At 45.3% G+C, this 18,391-nt stretch overlaps 1 protein-coding gene across 1 annotated transcript in view; it reads right to left on the bottom strand.

Annotated features, from left to right (window-relative positions):
• The window catches only part of C4H3orf70 (chromosome 4 C3orf70 homolog), a 51,530-nt gene extending 35,241 nt beyond the window's left edge, over positions 1–16,289 (bottom strand). The window contains exon 1 of the mRNA XM_052000043.1: positions 16,011–16,289. Coding sequence (XP_051856003.1) covers positions 16,011–16,209 — 199 coding nt within the window. The 5' untranslated portion in view covers positions 16,210–16,289. The remainder of the gene's footprint in view (positions 1–16,010) is intronic.
• Positions 16,290–18,391: the final 2,102 nt, after the last annotated feature.

An 18,391-nucleotide genomic window follows, 5' to 3' on the forward strand; every position in this document is an offset into this window, starting at 1 on the left:
CATCTGGGGGAGGGGATGGGGGAAGGAGGGGAAATGTTGGAACAGGAGGTTTTGCAACGGTCAATGCTGAAAAATTACCCATGCATATATCTTGTAAATAAAAAGCTATAATAAAAAAGTATATATGTATTCTGCCCCACCTCCTTTCTGTCCCCTATCTTCCATAACAACTGATATAAGACTTCCCATAGAGGGCATCTCATAAGGGCATTTGTTTAGATTTGAAAAGGATCTCAGAGGCAAACCCTTCATGAGGAAACTGAGATCTAGAAAGGTCTACTTGTTCAAGGCAACCCAAGTGGCAAGGAAAAGAGCTGTTCCTCAAACCAGGACCTAAACTCTTAACTCAGCACTCTCCAGCAATGTTGGATGATAATAAAGCCAACAAATTGTCAATGCTGTAAAATTACCAAGGCATATAACTTGTAAATAAAAAGCTATAAAATAAAATAAAAAATAAACATTAAAAAAAAGATAATAAAGCCAACAGGAAAGAAGAGAATCAGAGGCAGCTTTGCGCACATGGCCCCACAGCTCAGAAAGGAGGGGGACATCTTGTCCAGTTTTGTTTTGGGTGCAGTACCCAAGAACAGCTAGGGAGATTGCTTTCTCCCCAGGAATGACCTGGTAATTGCAGTAGCCTGTAGCCATGACCTGAATGAACACACCCCCTTCTGCACTGCTCATGATCTATAAATATTATTAATGATAATCCCAATAAAATTACAGGTTTGATCCTTTTTCCCTTCCCCTTTCTCACAAAATTAAAATTCTCCATTATACAAGAGCACTAACTTTCGAATCAATAAACAAGCTTGACCAAGGCCCATAAAGGTCTGTGCACTTGCCCAAAATCCCACAGGAGGCAAGTTTGCAACGCCAGGATTTGAAGCAGATCTCCTGGTTCCAAATGTATCATTCTTTCCTTTGCACCTCTTATCTAGAACTGGAAGGGATCTTTGAAGACATCCCATGGAATTTCATTTTACAAAGGAGGAAACTGAGACCTACTCATAAAGAAAGGTCACAAAATGCATCAGAAGCAGCATTTGAATCCAGACCCAGGGACTCCAAAGGTAGGTGATGATTGTCATTCTTTGGTATTCCATCGTCTCACTACTTCCCTCAAAAAAACTGAGGGGAGGAAAGTTGTTTATAAAATATGAAGTGTCGCGTACCACTGAGATTTAGGGAAGGTTCTCAACTATATTGCTAAATACCAGGAGAGTCTTTTGTCCAAAGTACAGAATGGCCACTGAGAAGAAAGTGGCTTTTAAAGAAAAGCCCCATAAGGGCTTGTTTACCTAGAATTTCAGGTCCTTGATCCCTTTATATTCTCTCTCTCTCATTTTTAATTTTTATTTATTATTATTATTTGCAAAGGCAATTGGGATTAAGTGACTTGCCCAGGGTCACACAGCCAGGAAGTGTTAAGTGTCTGAGGTCAATTTGAACTCAGGTCCTCCTGACTTCAGGGCCGGTGTTCTATCCACTCCGCCACCTAGCTGCCCCCTGCCCCCACCTTTATTCTTGGATAAATCTTTTATATCACCAATATAGGTACTCCCTCCATTAATGCAGATTGCAATCCATTAATACTTGTCCACTCTGTGAGCAATCCCTGTCTATGAAAGTTCTGTACCCCCCACCAGGGCACCCACCCAACACGATGGGGCCTTTTGCTCGATAGCTTGACATTGTCTAAACACCACTGGGGTATGGGAGCTGTACATCGATTATCTGCTGGCTCCAACTCTTTTTTCCAGTCCCGGAACTCTGCTCTCTCTCATCCTCTGTAGACATTTCTCCTGCTGACTTGGGCCCGTGCTGTGTCCAAAAGGAAATCCATAATCATTTAAAAATGTCAACCTGCCTCTCACCAAACGAAAAATGCCAGTGGTTCAGACTGTGACACGGAGTGATAATCCGGGCTGTCCCCGAGCTCGCCTACTGGGACCCGCTCCGGAACAGGCACCAGACAGGAGGGAGGGCGAGGTGAGGCGGTGGGGCTGTGGCCCCCGGATGGTCATTTGAGGGGAACTCCACGACGCTGTTGATGGCCACAAGTTTCTCCCTGAATCCAAGAGGGATCTTGTTAATGATGGTTCCAGGTAGGCGACAGAGAGGTGCCCTCTAAGCCATGTCCAGCCTCCGGCGCCCGCCGGCCCCAGTTCTGTTAGCTCGCAGAGCTCAAGGCACTTGTTACAGAGAAGATGGCAGCCTGCACCGACAGGAGGAGCTTGATCATCTTTATCAATGAAACTCTTCCCTGCTCTCCCGGTGGCATTATATGGCAACATGTAACAAACTACGTGTGAAGGAAGAATTAATAATGAGCGAGGGGCTGGGAAGAAGGAGGGGGGAATCTCTTTCCTGGGACATAAAAGGCATGAAATACTACAGTCTCCAGGGAATAAAAACAGAGGGTCCCCCGGGCACAGCATGAACAGGCGGCAATACACTCGTTGGCACGCATCATTTCAAGGATGTATATAATAATCAATCATTGGGGCAGCCGGGTGGTACGGTGGTTAGAGCACCAGCCCTGAAGTCAGGAGGACCTGAGTTCAAATCTGCCCTCAGACACTTAACACTTTCTGGCTGTGTGACCTTTTTTAAGTCACTTAACCCCAATTGCCTCAGCAAAAAATAATAATAATAATAGTAATGATCCATCATCAAGCACTTTTTAAGCACCTACTGCATGCCAGATATACTACTACTAATTGCAGGAGACACAAAGAAAAAATGAAAATAGCTCCTGCCCTCATAGCCTTAATCCAGGAGACAATGGCTACATGAATGGGTATACAAGAGAAATACGATGAAAAGTATACAAAGTAGATGTTGGTCATTTAGAGAGGAAGGCCCGGCAAAACCTCATGTACCATCTGAGTTCTTCTCTAAGTTGTATTTTCTGTCCCTGTAGACTTGTCTGGGACTTCCAATTGGAAGTAAGAATGTTTACTTCAGCAAAAAGAGGCTGATAAATAAACATTTCCGGCACCGAGAAACAAAGTTACACCTTCCAACAGTCATGGCCAGTATAGAAAACGGCAAAATGCCACGGATTCAGACTGTTTTGCTCAGTTTGTCCTCCCCTACACACACACACACACACACATACACACACACACACACTCTCACAGATGGGGGGGAGAGACAGAGAGAGAGACAGAGACAGAGACACAGAGACAGAGGCAGGGAGAGAGAGGAGAGAGAGACAGACAGACAGACAGACAGAGACAGCGAGCATCCCATGGATGGGGAGGAGCAGAGCTGAGGCTCCTCTGGAATAGCTATTCCATTATGAGTAAATAAACACCCTTCCAGACGTTATGGTCTTCTTCGAAAATAAGGACAAACAACAACAATAAATAACAATAGAGAATGTTCCCTTATTCCACAGGAAGCTGTTTGCAACTTTAAATGTTTCTGCCTTAAAAGACCGGGATACAAAGAAACATGGGAAGACTTGTACCAAGTGATACAGAGGGAAGAAAGCAGCATGCAAACAACAGAGAGAGAGAGAGAGAGAGAGAGAGAGAGAGAGAGAGAGAGAGAGAGATTACAATCATGATAAAAAATAAAAAAGAATACGATAACAATAGCAACAAAATCTGGGAAAATACATATTAGCCAAATAGTTGAGAAAAAGGAAAAGGATGAGAAGAGGACATTTGTCACTGTTTTGTCAAGAACCATTCAATCTTTCAAGTTCTTATGCTAGATACTGTAAGTGCAAAAGATAGAGAAAAATGAACTGGTGCTTGCCCTCAGGGAGCTTATATTCTATCAGAAGGCTCAACATGTATATATATATATATATATATATATATATATATATGTATATATATATATATATATGTATATACATATATATATATATATATATATATATATATATAATTAAGGAAATACAAAATATCCACAAAATAAAAAGGCGTACCCACTAACAATTAGAAATATATGAAATCATGTGATCATAGATGCATAACTGGAGAAGCCTCAGAAGCCACCTTGTTCAGCTCTCTCCTTTTTTAACAGATGAGAAAAAGGAAGGTGAGGGATTTTAAGTGATTGAAACACAGGTGTCCAAATCAAGAAAAGTAAAACTGAGCCCAAGTCCTTACACCCCAGGAAAAGACTTATATGGGATGTGATATACCAGTGGAGCCTTGAAGGAAGACAGGGGTTCTCAAAGGCAGGGAGGTAAGGAGGGAGAATATTCCAGGCATGAGGGACAGTCTATGCAAGGAAGCATGGAGGCTGGAGTTGTCCTGTACTAGCATGAATGTCACATTAATAGGGTTGTTGTTTTTTTTTTAAATCAAGTCTATAGTTTTATATCCAACTAATTTTTTTTTTGAGGTAATTGGGGTTAAGTGACTTGCCCAGGGTCACAAAGCCAGGGAGTGTTAAATGTCTGAGGCCAGATTTGAACTCGGGTCCTCTTGACTTCAGGGCTGGTGCTCTCTCCACTGTCCCACCGCGCTGCCCCTAATTTTGATTTTTGCTTGTGTTTAAAATGTTTATTTAGTTGTTGGTAGAAATATTATTTTGTTGATGTTACTTCGATTAGAGGAAGGGAAAGTAAGACAAGACAATGAAAATATGGGCAGAAACCAGCCTTCTTATCTTAGTGAATGGAGATGCTAATTATAAACCATTCTCTACTGTTTATAAAAACAAGACCCTTAAGAAACGACAAGTTGTTAGCCTAGAAGAGAATGATTTATAAATGCTAGCTGACTGACTGACTGACCACCATGCACCTAAGTAAACAAGCTGGGTTCTGCCCATATTATAGTTAGATTATTATCTTTTTTCTTCCAAACCATTCTTTTTTTTTTTTTTAAGCCCCTAATGAAAAGATATGTTGTTAGCTTAGTATGATTAATTTTATGTTAGGATATTAATTAATTTTTATCAACTAAACTACAATTTGATGGCAATATTCTTTTGCCTGATTAACGAGGCACTATAATATCAAGGATGACAATTTTGGCAAGGGGAAAGAATTTTTAAAATGCCAAAAACATTTAAATGTCAATGTCAACCACTAACTAGACGAACACGTGAAATTATGATCATTGTAGCAGGCTAAGTCAGCTCTAGAATGTTGAAATTCTGGAACCTCCAAATTGAAAAAGACCTCGGAAGCCTTCTAGTCCAACTCCTACGTGACTAAGAATCCCTTCTGCGATAGCCGGCATTCATGATTGGCCCACGCCAACAAAATAAAACTGACATTATTTCCTCAAATCAATTCGAAAATTTAATACTATCCCAACCAAGCTACTAAATAGATGCTGTACAGAGTAATAAATAACAAAATTCATTTTAGAGGATCAAAAGATAGTATTTTAAGAAAAATGATGAAAAAAAGGTATGAATGAAGGGAAAATAATACTTCTAGGTCTCAAATTATATAATAAAGCACTCCTCGCAATTATGTGAGAAAGTACTCTTTGCGACCATTTTTAAAATGGTACTATTTTTAAAGCAGCAAAGCAGATGAGTGGAAAAGAATCAACAAGAATCAGAAATAATCAAACTCAATCACCCAGGCAATGTTTGATGAACTCCACAGCATAAATTATCTTGGAAAGAATTCCCTGTTTGACGAAAATCGCTAGGAAATTAGGAAAGCGGTCTGTCAGAAATAAGGTTTAGACAAACATCTTACACAAGATATTTCACAATAAATTCTTATAGTTGTGTGATCAGAATATTAGAGATTGTACCCTATTAAAAAAAAAAAAAAACAGAAGAAAAGGAGATAATCTTTTCCCAACTTTGAATTGGAAATGACTTCTTAACTAAACAAAAAATGGAGGTAGGTATAATAGATAAAAATAGATAATTTCCATTAATGTCATTGAAAAGCTTTTTGAATCAACAAAATTAATAATTTTGAATTAATGTCATTGAAAAGCTTTTCGAATAAATAAAAATTAATAATTTTGAATAAATTTTTGAAAAAAAGAACAAAAGCAGCTGACTGGGGAGGAGGGGAAATCTTTGTATCCAATATCCCTGTAAGGATCTGATATCTAATTTACAGACAACTAACAGAAATGCCTGAGCAAAATCCCCTCTCCAAAATTTACAGTTTATAAATTTACAGTTCTCAAAAGAAATCGACAACATGCAGAAGAATGTTCTAAATCACTAATAATATAGGAAATGTACATCAAAACAAACCTGAGATTTTACCTCAAAAACAACTCATTGGCAACTCTGACAAGAGCTGGAAAGAACAAATGTAGGACAGGTCTTTGAAAGATGAGCACACTGGTGCATTGTTTGTGGAGCTGGGATTTATTCAAGCTTTCCGAAACTTGACTTGGAATTATACAAAGGGAATAAATGTCTGTATTCTTTGAAACAGAGCTTCTACTTCTAGGCACATATTCTAAGGAAACCAGAGACAAAGAGAAAGGCTCCATAGACACCAAAATATTTATAGCAGCACTTTTTGTAGTAACAAAAGATGAAAAACAAAATCAATAACCATTAGGGCAGCGAGATGGCACAGTAGATAGAGCACTGGGTCTGGAGTCAGGAGGACCTGAGTTCAAATGCAGCTTCAGATACTTACCACTTACTAGCTATATAATGCTGGGGAAGTCACCTAACCCTCTCACCCCAGAAAAAAGCAAAATCAATACCCATCGACTAGGAAATGACTAAAGAAATAATAATACATAGATATAAGGGAATATTTATGTGCCTAAGAAACAATGAAAACAGAGAAACATGGGAATTGATTTTAAAGGAAATTAAACAAAACCAAGAATATACATATTGACTACAACATAAAAGAAAATAAACATAACAACATAAAAGAAAGTAAAATTGAATGATCTGTAATTATAATGACTAAACTTGGTCCAAAGAAGAAATATAGAAGGAAATAACATGATTTCTTTGCAGAGGTGTGGGACATAGATGTAGAATACAGCACATATCCTCAGGCTCCTTTAAGATATTTTAGTTAGTTTGGTTTAACTTTATGTTTTTCCTTTTTTATTCTTTTCTATATGAAATAGATTTTTTTTTTTTGGAGCAAAGGAGCAGGGATGATAAAGTGGGAAATGCAGTGGTATTAAAAACAAAAGATAAAAATCTCATGTACATTCTGAGAAGGTATCGGACTATGCTCTCCATTCTGTGAAAGCTCCCACGGGGAAGGAGCATTTCCCACATCGAGCCTAAACTGGCCACTCTACAGCTTCCCCACCCAGTCCTGCAAATAATTGGAAACTTTTATGTATTTAGGATCAAGGATCCAGAGATCTCAGGCAGGAAAAGCCCTCATCTTATCCAACTCTTTCATTCTACAATCGAGGGCATTGAGATCCAGGACACACAGATAGTGAGCACAAGGCAGAATTTGAACCCAGATCTTCTGACCTCAAATCTAGTTCCCTTGGCACAGTCCTATGCCACATATTGGCAGAGAAAGCACCTAAATCTCTTCTTCCCACTAAACATTCTGGTTCTTTCAACCAATTTTATATTTCTAAGGCCTGCATTCAGCGCCCTTTGCCTTTCAGAGGACCATAGATTTAAGGGACAATTCCTCATTTTTAAAATGAGAAGACTGGTGTACGTGGAGGTAGTGACTTGCCTAAGTTGAAAGGATCCTGGATGTGGAGCTAAAAGGGGCCCTAGAAACCATCTAGTCCAAATACTGGTTCTTACAGAGTAAGAAAATGAGGCCCAGGGGTTTGTCCACTGCCTCAAAGCTAATAGGAAACAAGGAAAAAGAAAGGAGAGAAAAACAAGAGAGGTTAAAAAAAAGAAAAAGGAAAAAATAGGAGATAGTAGAAAGTAAGACAGAGACAGAAACAGAGATAGAGAAAGATACACAGAGAGAAAAAGATGGGAGACAGAGAGAAAAACAGAGACAGAAAGAGGGAGAAGGGGAGAGAAAAAGGGAGATACAGTCAGAGAGAAGAAAGAGGGTTAGAGACAGAAAGAGAGATTGAGAGACAGAGAGAGAGGACAAGGGATGGAAGGAGAGAGGAAAAGAGGGAGGGAAGGAGAGGGAGACAGAGAGGAGAGAGGGAGGAGAGAGATGAAAAGAGGGAGGGGGGAAGATAGAGATTCAGAGAGAGAAAAACAAAAGGAGGGAGAGGAGACAAAAAGAGACAGAGACAGAAAGACAGAGTTAGAGAAAGAGAGAGAGAATTGGAGAAAGGGGAGGGAAGAAGAAGGAGAAGGAGAAAGAGGAAGAAGAGGAGGAGGAGGAGAGGGATATTTCTAGATTCTACAACCATTCTGAATATGCTGGCCATATTGGACACCACTGTCAATGCTCTTCACAAAAATGGCCTCTAGCTCTCGTCCTGCTCCAGGAGCATACAAGCATCATCACCAAGATCATTATCATTATGACAGGTTAAATGAAATGGAAAGAAAGGTGGCCAGCTGTTCCCGCAGCCCCCGTCCTAGAGCTGAGCTCCAGGAGGCTGAGAGGAAGCCGGGCCTTCCCGCTCCTCTGCAGGCTGGCACTGGAAGGCAGGGCTACGGCCATTTGCAGGAGCATCTCCTCCACTTCTGGAGGGGCTCTGGAGGTGTTTCAGGAGGGGAGGGAGCAGGTAGCTGCAGGTGGGCTGGGGTGTGAGGGGCCTAATCCAAGGCCTTCAACCTCAAAGCACAACTGGGCCCGACGTGGCCCACAGCCTTCCTCCAGGGTTCCCTAGCTGCAGAACGGGCCAGAAGTCCCCCCCACCTTTGCCTGACAGGTTCTGGTGTGCTCCCCCAGGACAAGCTGATGGGGATCAACCCAGTACAAAGCGTTTCACACAAAAGGCTGTGGATACCAAAGAAAAAAGTGATCTAGACTTTGAAAGGGGACACAACTCACGAGAGAATGGAAACGAGAAATTGTGAAGATGCACAAATGATGAAGAAGAGAAAGGAAGGAGGGCAGTGAGGCAACATGATTCCAGGGCAAGTGTGCTGGGTTCCGATGCCTCTCCCAACGCTCCTGTGTGATTTAGCCACTCTGAGCCTATCTCCTCATCTGTAGCATTAAAAGATTAGACTAAATGGCCTCGGAGGTCCCTTCCAGCCCATCGTCAATGATCCCTTAAGCTGCCTGGGTCTCAGTCTCCTCACCTGTAAAAGGGGAAAGGAGTTGGACTAGACCACCCTCTGTTCTCCAGATCTTTGCTCTGGCTCCCTGACCTCCCAGAGGGGTATTGTGGGATAGAATGAGAAAACACGTGTAAAGCACTTTATAAACACTTTTTAGGCACAAAGCACTAAATAAACGCTAGCTATTAGTGTAACTACCTCTCTGGGCCTCCGTTTCCTCCTCTGAAAAAAGAGGGGGTTGGACTTGGGACTTCCAAGGTCTGGCTGGAGATCTAAAATCCCTAATGGGAAAACTCCAATAAGGCTACATTTCAAAAACAAGCATCTAAAAGATCACTGGCACACAGAGCTCAAATCCAAAGGGTCCTTGGAAACCACCCGCTCCATCCCCCTGCTCCGACACATCAGGAAACTGAGGCAGGAACGATGAAGCGACTGGCCTAAGATCCCCTGGCAGGGAATAGCTGAGCTGGTGTCTGACCCCGGCCTCCCTGGAGACAGAAGCAGCTCCCTCAGAGAGCATGTGACTCAACGGGAGAGAGAGGCGAAACCCTGCAAGAACAGAGACAGGAGGTCAAAGCTGGAGATGCCAGATAATGTGCCTGTGACAAGACAGCTTTCCCCAAAGCCGGTATTTGAAACAAGAATGAGGAACAATTTTAAATTAAAAAAAAAAAAAAAAGAACAAACCAACAACAGAGGGAGAGATCTCTAGATTCACCAGGCGCGTGAATTATTCAGTTTCGGGATATAATTGTCCACACTCTGAACAAAGCAGCCTGCAGCTCTGGTCCCACAAGCAGCAGACTGGAAATCGGGGGCCTGGCTCTATTTCAGGAGCTCCTAACCTTTTCTCTCTCACTCCCAGATCCATCTGGCTGCGGGCTGGAGAGCCCAAGGACCCCTTCTCGGAATCACATTTTGTAATGTAGACAAGAAGATGCATTGGATTATAAAGGAAGCCATCGCTACTGAAATACAGGGATGAAAATCTTTAAAAATAAGCTCCCAACTCCCAGGGTAACAACCCCTGCCCTGGTTCCCATGAGGAGATCTTTAAGACTCTAACTCCCAGCTTAAGCTTCCCAATTCATATTTCACATTTATCTTCTCCAACACAGGAAAGAGCCTAGTAAGAAAGTAAAGAACAAATGACAAAAATAGAAAATTGTCGCCAACATAGATGGGGAATCAGGGAGAGAGAACATAGTTGTTCTAAGTGATTTCATGTCGCTGGACCCGAAGAGCATCCCGGGAATTCAAATTTAAAATATATATGTATGTATGTATATATGCATATATTTGTTAAACACTTATATGTGAAATATTGCACTGGAGGCCCAGAGAAACTAAAGATTAAATAAGATTGGATAGATAGATAGATAGATAGATAGATAGATATAGATATAGTCTCTCTCTCTGTCTCTGTCTCTCTTTCTCTGTCTCTCTCTCTCTGTCTCTCTCTGTCTCTCTCTCTCTCTATCTATCTATCTATCTATGTCTATATCTATATCTATATAATCTCTTCTGTAAAGAATGGAGTTAAGGAAACCCACTGGAAGCTTGAAACTTATCTTAGTCAACAAACATTTATTAAGCACTTATTATGTGCCCCTGAATAGGCTCCTCCTCCCCAACACACTTCCTTCTCCCAAAGATTCCATCCTCACTTTTATCTCTTGGAACCTCAGCTTTCTTTCAAAGTTCAGCTCAAGTGCTACCTTCTTCATGATTCCCCAAGCCGACAGTGTCCTACATTCTCCCTGTGCTTCCCCACCCAATCAATCAGTGTTTATATATTTATTATATTTATATTTATTATTTATATATTTATTATAGTTATTGATCTATGAATATGATGTGAAATGGAAGTTCCTTGAAAGCAAGGACTGGTTTAATTTTTTTTCAATCCTTAATCTAATGCCTGGTACATAAATGCTCCCTGATTGGTTGATTGCCCACAAACCCTGGGAAATAATAAAGAAAGCATAGCAGATTCCGATATTTTTCAATGCCCCTTTTTTCAATTAAAGAGAAAATGATAGATTCCAAAAACAGCAAACAGAAAGAAAAACAACGTTGAAATTCAGGCTATAGACAACTTGGAACCACACAATGAGACTGAGCACAGAACACCCCCTTCACCTCTTACCGGAAATATGGGATAGATTTAAAATGTAGAGAAAGACATACATGTTTGAACAGAGCCGATGCGGGAATTTGTTTTGCTGGACTCTGCACATTTGTTATGAAAGAAGTGAGCTTCAGAGAAGTCATGAGATGATAGCTATCAAGCTAGAAACTCCAGATTCAACATTTCTCTTTTAAAATTGTTCAATAGAAGATGAGTGGGAGGGAATGATAAGAAACGCTTATAAAATGAATTCATTTATATTTTAAGAGGAAAAAAAAAAACCTCATGATTTTCCCAAGATCTTATGGTTAATGCTTGGCGAACCTAGCACTAGAACCCAGATCCATGCTTCCTCACTAATTCTGGAGATGGATCATATCTCCCTTCTTAGTCTTCATCTTTGTAGAATGAAGAATCCTAACCTTTCAAAGGTCATCCCTCTAAATCAGTGGTTCTCAAAGTCTGGTCCAGAGCATCCTGGGAATGTCTGAAATCCTTTCAGAGAGTCTACAAATTCATAATTAGTTTTTCTTTTTAATGTGATGAATATCTATAACTATAAACCACATAAACAAAAACTCTTTGGCCAGATCCTCGATCGTTTTTAATAGGATAAAGATATTGAGAACAAAAGTTTGAGGACCACTGCTCTAAATCTCTGGAAGGTTTCTCCTCTCCAGTTTCATGCTATCTTTCTTGGAAGTTTTATTATTCTTTCCAGGAAGATTCCAAGGAGGGAATAAGCTATTAGGTTTTTTCCCACTATTATCCCGGATGACACCTTAGATTTTCTTGGACTTAAAAAAATTAGCAGCAACACACTAAACTTTTTGACTTTTGGGCCATTGTCTTCAGTGACCTTCTGAAGACACAAATAGACTGATCGGAGCCCATCACTTTGGAGCAATACAGCTTTGTGTTCTGCCATCCAGAAATTCCCATGCTAAAATTTTTTCCCAGTCACCAATTCTTCAAGTCCTTACGGTTTTCCCAATAGACCTGGCATTTATCTCACTGGAAAAGCGTGATCTCTAATCTGGAGATTTCACCGGGAATGTCTCTTCCAAGTTGTTTGTAACGATGCTAAATTAAGTAAATCCCTGGGAGATTCCTCCGTTTAGACTTTTCCAACCAGAGCAATGGCTTCATCGCTGGTGTGTTTGCGTGTGTCGGTGTCTGTGAATCAGTGAATATAGCCATGTACACAGGTGGAATCCGGGGAGTTTTCCACAAAGAGCATGGGGAAGGGGAATGCAAAGAGATAGAGATCAGAGGATTCAAGGAAGGTCCAGGGAAGGCTCAATCGCTTCACTTCACATAAGAAGAGATGGAAGCACAGGGAAATTTAATGACTTGCCTAAAATCATGTGGGCAGCAAATACAGAGCTAGGACTTACAGCTACAATCTCTGGCTCCAAATCCAGCTATACTGTTTTACCACCATCTTCATGCCAATGGCAGACAGAGACTGTTGTAGAACCCTGAAGCTGTAGAACCTAGAACCCTGAACATAGCTAGGTTTTCCCCTTTCTCCCCATGTTTGCTTCATAAGTAGAAGAGTAGACTATAATTAAAAGTTAAGTTCCTTGAGGGCAAGGACTATTTAAATCATTATTTGTGTGTCTCTACCCCAAACAATATCTGAAACATCCTGGTAAATAATAAATGTTTGTCTGATTGGACTGAATTCGTCTCTCGGTGGGAGGGCAGAGATGCTAACCCTGCAATATTCCTTTATTCTTCCAGAGGATGAAGAGATACTCTGTCACCATTTCAGCAGACTCACCTTTTAAGCAGTAAATTGTTCCATGATGTCCAATGATAACAAAGGCGGAATATTCCCTTGGTGATTACTCCAAGAGGACAGCAACATGAGGACTGACTCAAGCAGTGTTCAAACCCCCACCTTGCCTTTCACTAGCTGTGTGACCTTGGGGTGAGTCACCTTCCCTAAATCTGTTTCCTTATATGTATAAAGCTAAATGGCACCATGGAGAAAGTGCTGGATCTGGAGTCAGATAGACCTGAATTCAAATCCAGCTTCGGACACAAGCTGGGTAAGCCATTTAATACCGTCTGCTTCCATTTCCTCATCTATAAAATGAGCTGGCCAATAACTCCCGTATCTTTGCCAAGCAAAGTCCAGATAGGGTTTTGAAGACTCAGACACAACTGAATAATAGGAATAACAAAATAATGAGGGACTAAATGATCTTTAAAATGCCTTCCAGCTGTTAACCTATCATGCTAAGCACAAGAAAACCACTGGTTCATTTGGGACGTTAACTAGTTTTTCTCCAAATGGCAAAACCTAGAATCACGACGCCTGATGATAAAGCAACTTGTCCAACCCATCACCTTAGACCAGATACTCTAACATCCTGATATCAGATCTTCCAGCTTGTGTTATCACAGTCAATCACCTGACAGGTATCTGGTGGGAAAGGTCTATGTGCTCAGCCATCGCTTTCACTTGCCAGAAGCTGGAAGAAACCTTAGGAAACATCTTGTCTGACGTGCTCATTTGGCAGATGGAAAAACTGAGGCAGAGAGATAAGGTCTCATAACCGCCATCAAATTTGCGCCTACTTCTCCATTTCTAGAGCTAGTGCTCCTTTGACCATCTCCCACCGCAGACCGCCATCTCACAGAGCAGTCCTAAAAGCTCCCCTTCCTTAGAAAGCCCACTTCTCACCAAATTCCCAGCATTTGCGTTTCCAGGCTTCCCCACTATTCCTAAGGTTGTCTTGTTTAATTGCTCTTTCCAGCTCTTGAAGAGGCAGATGGCTAAGACTAGCTCTGACCATCCCCACGAGCTCTCAGGGTGGCCTTTCTTGGATTTGCCAAACAAACTCTTCATAACACAATTCATTAATTTAGTTCAAATGCCCATTTCTGCTTAATAAAGGTTGAGGATCTCTTCCCAATGTCCCCCCCTCCCTCTCCCCCAGAAACCCTCAGCAAGATTATTCTTAATAAACCAAAATATCTCAACATTTTGGAAAATGACCAATTTTAGAGTTTCCCTCGTCTCAACAGAAAGCAGCTATTCCCGAACTTCCTACTGCAAAGAGGATGGGGAGAATCATCATTAGACTCTTTTTTTTTTTTAATTTTTACTTAATGATTCCAAGGACAAGACAAAAAAAAAATAGGCCAAACACCTCCAGAAAAGGTGGAATTCTGATTAAATGGCTCATTAAGTTTAATTCATTCCAAAATGATAGACAACAGGAAAGTAATGAAAGACCTGGGCCATTTAGTCCATTAAAAAACCCCAGCAGCAAACATTACAAATGCTCCAGACCCAAGGAGTGTTTGTTTTAGGAAGTGGTGTCTGGATTGGCTTCCTCACTTGTTTTCATTTTATAATTTTAAAACATTGGGGTGTGTGCGTGTGTGCATGTGTGTGTGTGTGTGTGTGTGTGAGAGAGAGAGAGAGAGAGAGTGTGTGTGTGTGTGTGTGTGTGGGTGACAGCCTGGGATGGTGTTTTATAGAAGCAGCCCAATACCTGTATTTGTGTACATGCGAACCCAACCCTATGTTTGCATACATACAAGGTCACAAATCTGCATACACACAAATATACGTGCACACGGATGGACACCCGTATATGGCTACACGTATATATCGACACACACATGTCCAGATCCGTGCACATAAGTGCACACATATCCCCAGATGGGTCTGGGTGATTACTTGCATACACATCTGTATACAGACAGATGTGCCCAGATGCACGTTGCATTTAGTTATAAACAAAAAGGTTTTTGCAGTTGTATCCACGCACACGGGTGTATCCGTGTGCAGATGATTTATTCCCACACAGACTCAGAGAGAGCTAGATGCCTCCAGAGTTCTCCTGATGCAAGGCTAGTCACAGGTTCGTGTGGATACATGTACCCGGACACACTCACATATAGAAGTGTCCAGAGGGCTGCAAAGGTGAACACATGGACAGACACATACACCCAGGATATGAGTGGGTCTATTCAAATCCAAACCTAAGGTCGCATATAAACACACATGTGTGCTTGTGCTTCTGCACAGGTCTCCGAATCCAGCCGATTTCCACACACACACAGCCCGCTGGAGGCTCGGCTGTCCAAAGCACCCCCCCCAACTGCCAGCTGACTTCCGTACCCCGAACTAGCTAGTGCCTCACTTTTTTAGTTGGCTCGGAAAGCTTTGTCTGACAACGAGACCTACAGCTCCGTTCCTGGGTTCCCAAGGGTTGTTTGGAGAAGGGGGAGGAGGGAGAGGAGAAGAGAGGAGATCGAGAGAGAGGAAAGGGAGGGAGGGAAGGAAGGAGGGAGAGAAGAAGAGAAAGAGAGAGAGAGAGAGAGAGAGAGAGAGAGAGAGAGAGAGAGAGAGAGAGAGAGAGAGAGAGAAGCGAGAGCAGTGGACAGCAGATGCAGGCAAGCTTCCCCTCCAATTTGCCAGCAGGGCAGCGGGCTCTGTTTTCAGCCAGGCTGGGTCCTCAGGGGTGGGTGGCAGGGCGGGAGTAAGCCCCGGGCTACAGCCTCCGCGGGAGGAAGGGCAGAGGAAGGAGAGGCCGGCTCCGGGAAGGACGCCTCTGCCCCTCCAGCCGTCGGAGGGGGCACCACGAACCGGGCTAACCCTTGTCTGTCCCGGGGGGTGGGGGAGGGTTTGGGGGTGAGATCGCGGACTCCCGGGCTCCCCGGGCACAGCGCTTCGTTCGGAGATCGCGGGTCCCGGGGCAGGGCGGGGGAGGGGAGGCAGGGGAGGGGCGCGGGCACTTACAGTGGCACCAGCCTAGGTGACAGCACCAGTGCAGCTTGAAGCACTTGCCATGGCTGTGGGTGGCGCAGATGGAGAGCCCGTCGCACGGCTGGAAGTCGGGTCTCCGCGCCGCGCAGCTCCGCGCCAGGGCCTGCGCTTCGTCCACTTTCTCGCTCTTGACACCCCTCTCGGGCCCCGGCGCCGCCTCGGCCGAGCTCATCTCCCCGGGCCCCTCCGCCGGCTCGTCGGGCCCCCCGGGCTCCCCGGGAGCAGCGTACTCTCGGCTCCGGGTCGGCCCCGCAGGAAGCAGCTGCTGCAGCCCCGGTGCGCTCCCGAGCCGAGCCGAGCGAGCAGAGCCCGGGAGAAGGAGGGGGAGGGTCTGTGGGCGGGGTCGGGGGCGGGGCCCCGGAGGGGGAGGGGAGCCGTTGGAGGGGAGGGGCCGGGCCGGGCCCGGCTGGGCCGCGGGCTGGGGTCCGCCCTCCCCAGCCCCGCCCGGATCTCGGAACCCGCACGCGCTCCCGGGGCCTGCGGGTGCTCGCCCCTCCTCGACCGCTGCCGCGGCCACGGCCACTGCCGGGACACGGAGCGGAGCCCCTCTCACGATCTTACAATCTTACAGCCTCACAATCACACACTCCCCTCCTCTCGGAGCTGCTGTCCCCTCCCTCCAGGCCCCTCACCCTAGGCGCGCGTGCTCACACACGCGCGCACACACAGACACACACAGAGGCAGTCTTTGGGGAACAGAGGCCCTATCTTAGCCACTATCACCCAGCTAGCCCTCTAACACTGGAGTCTCTCCTACACACACACACACACACACACACATCCACCCAGGGCTCACACAAAGGCTGACCCACCCTGTAACGGCAAGCTCACCCCCCAAATGCCCACGCACGACGTCGGGAGGAAGGGGGCAACTGGGGAGGGGGCTGGGGGTGTTCCGAGCTTCCCCTAGTCTGACTCAGCCCGGCCGGGTCCCCTTGTCCCTTCTCCTCCGGCTCTGCAGCCTTCCGGCCGCGCCCCGAGCCCAGCCCAGCCTCCCGGGGGAGCGCAGGCAGAGCAGCGGCCACGGCCGGGGCTGCAGTCCCAGCCCAGTCTCGCCTCCCCTGACAGCACGGTCCCTTCCACCCTGGCTTGTCCTTCCTCTCTCTTCCATCCCGCCCTTCGCCTTCCCCTTCCCCGGCTAGGGGGATTCCGTGTGTGTGTGTGTGTGTGTGTGTGTGTGTGTGTGTGTGTGTGTGTGTGACTGTGTATGTGTGACTGTATATGTGTGAAGGTGAGGGAAAAGTTATCGAGGGGGTGTGTATGGGGATCCCCGCTCTGGCTCTCTGAGCTTCTATGTCCGTGACCCCGAGAGCAGAGGAACCTTTTCCGGGGGGTGGGGGTGGGGGGCGCTTTCCAACCAGGGACCAGGACGTGAAACTGCGGGCTGGTGGATGGACAGACGGACACAGCAAAGAAAGACCGACAGACCAAAAGCCAGCCGGACTGCCAGAGAGAGACCGAGGCAGAAAGTCGAGAGAGCCGGACGGAATAACCGAGACAGAAAGACCGGCAGGCTGAGTCGGGCCCGCGGAGCCCGACGGCCCGACAGGCGGGCGCTCTGATTTCCAGGGCCCGGCTCGGCCGCTGCCCGCCTGCCAGCCCGCCAATCCCCGCCGGCATCCCAGCGAGAGAACGGCGTCCTCGGTTCCCGGGAGGGACCTTCGGAGCCCAGCCTGGAAGAGTCGGGCCCGGGAGCTCGGCGGGAGGAGGGACCCAAAAGCGCGTCCGGCTTAACGGGCGAAGGCTTGCTGGGGTTGGGCGGAGGGAAGACGCGAGGCTCCGGCCCTTTCAGCCAATCGGCGAAGGCTGGAGCAGCATTTGCATCCAGGTCCTCATCCCTCCCGCCTGGGAGTCCTTTCCCCGCTCGCTCCGATCCGAATCGTTCCGGCCGGGAAGGAGCCAACTTCCCAGGCTGGCACTTCGGTGGCTGCCGGGGCAGCCGGCAGGCGTAACCTTGCGTTTAACCTTGAGGAGGGGGGAAAAGAGGCCGAGGGGCGGGGGGATGCTAATTAGGGACTTACCTCGAGCGCACCTCCCCCCACCACGGGAAATTATTTTTGGAGCGGAGAGCGCAGGGATTCAAGGTTGTCACTTGGCTAAGTTCATCTGCAAACGAGAGCCTAGCACGGAGGCACCCCGCAGAGCCCCCGACTTGGGGAGTTAGCAGGTAAAGCCTCCAACGGCCTTCCAGACCCTACGGAGAGGCGATAAAATGCCCACCCTACCTACAGTCTGGCAGAGGGTGTGTGTATGTGTGTGTGTGCGTGTGTGTGTGTGTGTGAAAGACAGAGACAGAGATAGAGAAGGAGGGAGGGAGAGAGAGAGGAAGAGAGAAAAGAGACAGAGACAGAGGC

This window comes from Antechinus flavipes, chromosome 4 (genome assembly GCF_016432865.1).
Source record: "Antechinus flavipes isolate AdamAnt ecotype Samford, QLD, Australia chromosome 4, AdamAnt_v2, whole genome shotgun sequence".
NCBI classification, from domain to species: domain Eukaryota; kingdom Metazoa; phylum Chordata; class Mammalia; order Dasyuromorphia; family Dasyuridae; genus Antechinus; species Antechinus flavipes.